The sequence below is a fragment of the Morus notabilis genome, unplaced genomic scaffold (assembly GCF_000414095.1).
Source record: "Morus notabilis unplaced genomic scaffold, ASM41409v2 Scaffold711, whole genome shotgun sequence".
Taxonomy (NCBI): Eukaryota; Viridiplantae; Streptophyta; class Magnoliopsida; order Rosales; family Moraceae; genus Morus; species Morus notabilis.
Window position 1 is genome coordinate 215,811 of NW_010366097.1, and position 4,300 is coordinate 220,110.

Consider the following 4,300-nt stretch of genomic DNA (forward strand, 5'->3'; position numbering starts at 1 on the left):
TAATTTTATTTTGTTTTATTACTAGCCTTTAAATTTTATTTGATTTTTATGTAATTTTATATTAGTATTAATGGGTTTTTTTTTTAATTAATGATTAAAGTGTGTAATTTAAAATACTTTTATAAATCTTTAATGGCATTGCCACATTAGCAACATTATAGATGGAAGTTAACTGAAGGGACATTTTGAATCATTTTCTGTAAATTGGGAGTATTTTAAACTGTTTTGAAAAATTAGAAAGTACTTTGAAATAATGTACATAGTTTGGGAGACATTTATGAAAATAGTCCTAATAATAAAAATATTTCATAAATAGTTTTGATCTTAATTATTTTATCATGTCAAATTATTTCAGTAATTATCAATAGTTATGATAGTATGTTTTATAATTACGTATGTTATTTACTGACAGTGATTAAAAATTAAAAACAGTGTTATAAAAAAAATATATATATATATATATATATTGCTAATCAATATATATATTTTTTAGAAGTGCAACTAATAGCGAAAGCTCTCCTCTCACTTAATATAATTGGAATAGAATGGATATGAAAAAATATGGAGCGTATTAAGAAATACGAAAATGAATACGTGTCTAACATTTTTTAAAAATGAAAATAACAATTCCATTCAATTGAAGAAAGAGTAAAAGGTTATAGTTACGAGTGTGGCAAAAACGGTTTTTACGCCTTTTCAAGTTTCAATGAAGCAAGCTTCAAACGGCAAGGACCAAGCCTATATTGACATCTTCAATCATATTAGAGATTAAAGAAGTATATTGAATAATGATTCTTTTTTTTTTTGTTGCTAAAGGAATATTGAATAATGATTAAGTTAGAGATAAGATAACACCTATCTCAAACAGGCTATTTTGCACTTATTTGTCCATGACATGATGTTGCTTATTTTCCCTAAAAGAAGAAGAAGAAAAAAAAAAAAAGAGTTGGAGATAAGATAGTGACGGAAGTTTTGACAAATTTTATTGTACTTATATAAATTCAAGGCATTGAGCATGGATCCTAATTCATTTTTGTGATGGCAATCTTTAATCAGCATCTTCACTCTAGAATTCACAAGTTTTTCAGAAAGATGCCATTGACCAAGAAGTTGGATTGGTAAACAAGTACACGTGTGTTTTTTATACCAAGATATAAGAAAGAGCAATGTTAGTGCTGAACTCACTAATAAAATGTGAGTCACAAAGCGCGAGAATTGAGACCTATAAGTAATCTCATATTATATTTTATTAGTGATGGTGTTTAACATCGATAGTGGTTTTTACAATAAAAGGGAAAAAAAAAAAACCGCCAGTGTACAAGAAGTAGTCAAACTAAAAATTTTCAAACAGACTTTTTAATTTTTTTTCCCAGTAATTTTTTGCTGTTTTATACTACCATTATACATGAGATTTTTATTTATTTACTGATCTACAAACCACCTCAAAATTGGGTGCACATTTCATTGTCCACTTTTCGCTACTGTACTAACATAAATTACATTATCCAAAAGTCGCTTTGCAATCAGAAAAATAATCGTGTAACAAAAGAAAAGAAAAATCTAATCAAAACTTGGTGATCTACTCCACCTTCCTTTGAAATACTCCTCCAATGAAATGCTGTGGCTCCTACTACTAAACGACGTCGTGTCATCATCAACAACATCAAGCAAAGCAACACCCAGATGCAACTCTGCACTTGTTGTTGGATAAACTTCATCATCTTTATCATCCTGGTTCTCTGAATCCTGTTGATATTCACTTTTGGAGTTTGTCCACTTTTCTACATCTTTGTCCCCTTTTAATAGCTTTAGTATCTGAAGGGTTAAAAAGGGTAAGTTTATTATCCTCACTCCAACACATTTTCAAACTAAGAAAATGATATCTTCACGAGAATTTACTAAGAAAGGAAGAAACTGATCAATCGTCAAACTAGTTTGTAATCGTGACGGTCTATTCTTTACTATTGATCATTCTAGACCATACGACAATTAAGAGTTTCGCGACTCTTCTTAAAATTATAATTTTGCAAATTTTGTTACCTCGCTAATACCAGGACGAAGCCGAGCTGACTGAGTGATGCATAGAGTAGCTGCAAGAGCCATTCTCTGCATTTGAAGCTCGTCAACTTTCCCATCCAAATTTGGATCCAACATGCTCTTTATATCCCCGATCTCTATAACTCGCTTTGCCTGCGCTCAATACCGCACAATCTCACTATGTCAATACTATCCACCATACAAAAGAACATTGTTCTTTGGAAATAAAAGTTTTAAGGAGTCTATTCTAAATTGTCAGATGTTTATTAGGTTCTGTCAGTTGTGTATATGTTTTGATTTTATTGTGATTTTGATTAGATCTTACGTTCAAAAGCATAACTTACCGCGGAAAAAGGTCCAAAGTTTAATTCGGCTTTTGTGAGGTTAGTTTAGTCTTAACTTACCCGCATGACCAAGCTCTCTTGTCCCTTGGAACTATTACAATCAGAGCCAATAGGCCTTCTTCCTGATAGCAGTTCAAGAAGAACAACACCAAAAGCAAAAACATCAATCTTGTCACTGACTTTCCCATACATGAAATATTCAGGTGCTAGATAACCAAACGTTCCAACCACGTCGCCTTCAATTAGAAAAGATGAAGTTTTTGGGCCCCATATAGCAAGACCAAAATCAGACAACTGCCAACATAAGAAAAAAAATGCAATTCCAGTTAGTAAGGAATATCTGAATCAAACATATCATACTTTGAATATTTGGTGATAGTAAGTGAAGCTAGCACCTTTGGTTCAAACCCATCTGAGAGAAGGATGTTTGAAGTCTTTATGTCTCTGTGAATCACAGGTTGAGGGCATTCTTTGTGCAGATAGTAGAGGGCCTCAGCTATCCCAACAGCAATGCTATATCTCATTTCCCATGACAATACACCCTTGTCCTTGTTGTTGCCTAAGATCGAATGTCGCATTTCGCATTAGAAAAATGCTAAACATGACTAGTCCTTTAATCAATCAGAAATTGTCACATAATACATAATCATTAGAGCTGACATATGAATATGTGATCGATTAAAAGCTATCAATAATCATTTAACAATCTCATTTTTTTGGTCAATCTTTGCAAGTAAATAGAAAGAAGATGAGCCAAAGTGAAGCTTTACCATGTAGGTTTTCCTCTAGGCTTCCCTTAGGGAAGAAGTCATACACCGAAATTAGAGCATTATCTTCGACACAGACACCGACCAAAGGAGCAATATGCTTGTGCTTTAAGGAAGAGATTATGTCAAATTCAAGGGCGAATTCTTTCCACCCTTCTTTGGATGAATTGAGAATCTTTACCGCCACTAGTTTCCTATTTGGAAGAGTACCCTTGTACACACAATTAGACCCTCCTTTTCCAATCACATTTTCTGTCAATGCAAAAAGCATATGGTCAGCCAAATCACACAAGTTTGAAGTCTAAATGATCATAACAACAGAATATATATTACAAACCTGAAGAGAATTGACTAGTTGAAGTCTTGAGAACATCAAGACTGAACCAATAATTGCAGCCGAATGAGCTTGTTTGCAAGAGCTTTTTCAATCCTTCTGGTGCCTCACCAAAAGCTGATAATCTGATCTTTGAGCTGTCACTAATCTCTGTTTCCATATTGGAATTCTCTAGAATAGTTGAACGCTGAAGAGGTTGAAGCGGAGAACGATCTGGTAAGTTCATTACCCATTGAACCACAGACTCATTCCTTGCCTTTGGCGTTTGTGGGGCCACTAAATTTGCTCTTCTAAGTAGAGGCCAACCAGGTTTATTGTCCATAGAGCAATAATCTGTTGTGAGAAGAGAATCTGATCTTGAAATGAAACTGTCACTCCTTGAGTCTTCACCACCATGTGTTGGACTGTCCCGCGAGTTTCGAGTCGTTTTGGAAAAGGAGACTACGGTCTCCGTCTCAACATCAGAGTCGCCCAATTCAGATTGTGCAAGGCTTGGTTTGGCATCCTCTTTGAGACCTATGTCAAAGTTGAGACCAGAATTTGTCAATTTTCTTTATTCTAAGAAATGGTAGTCCAGTATTACTAGTCGTGTAGTTGGTTTTTCTATTTCCTGGAAAACAAACACCAAACCTGGTAGTTGGCTGCTGGTGCTGTACCTTCTGAAAACGATTTTCCCATTGTGGATAGCCACAACATCAGTGGTTGAAGAGAGTCTCTTGGCACAATATTTTGCTGTTGAAATTCTACTCCTGGAGGAAAAAAAAAAGAAGAAAAAAGAGAATAGAAAAAAATCACCAAAAAAAAAAAAAATATATATA

The 4,300-nt window shown here is 33.9% G+C and overlaps 1 protein-coding gene across 1 annotated transcript in view; it reads right to left on the minus strand.

Annotated features, from left to right (window-relative positions):
• Positions 1 to 1,472: 1,472 nt before the first annotated feature.
• LOC21391753 (probable receptor-like protein kinase At5g18500) overlaps positions 1,473 to 4,300 on the minus strand; it is a 3,783-nt gene continuing 955 nt past the window's right edge. Inside the window, exons 4-10 of the mRNA XM_010109365.2 lie at positions 4,113 to 4,231; positions 3,486 to 3,998; positions 3,152 to 3,400; positions 2,777 to 2,940; positions 2,442 to 2,675; positions 2,041 to 2,190; positions 1,473 to 1,815 (exon numbers count right to left, since the gene is read on the minus strand). Of these exons, the coding sequence (XP_010107667.1) occupies positions 1,561 to 1,815; positions 2,041 to 2,190; positions 2,442 to 2,675; positions 2,777 to 2,940; positions 3,152 to 3,400; positions 3,486 to 3,998; positions 4,113 to 4,231 (1,684 nt within the window). The 3' untranslated portion in view covers positions 1,473 to 1,560. The remainder of the gene's footprint in view (positions 1,816 to 2,040; positions 2,191 to 2,441; positions 2,676 to 2,776; positions 2,941 to 3,151; positions 3,401 to 3,485; positions 3,999 to 4,112; positions 4,232 to 4,300) is intronic.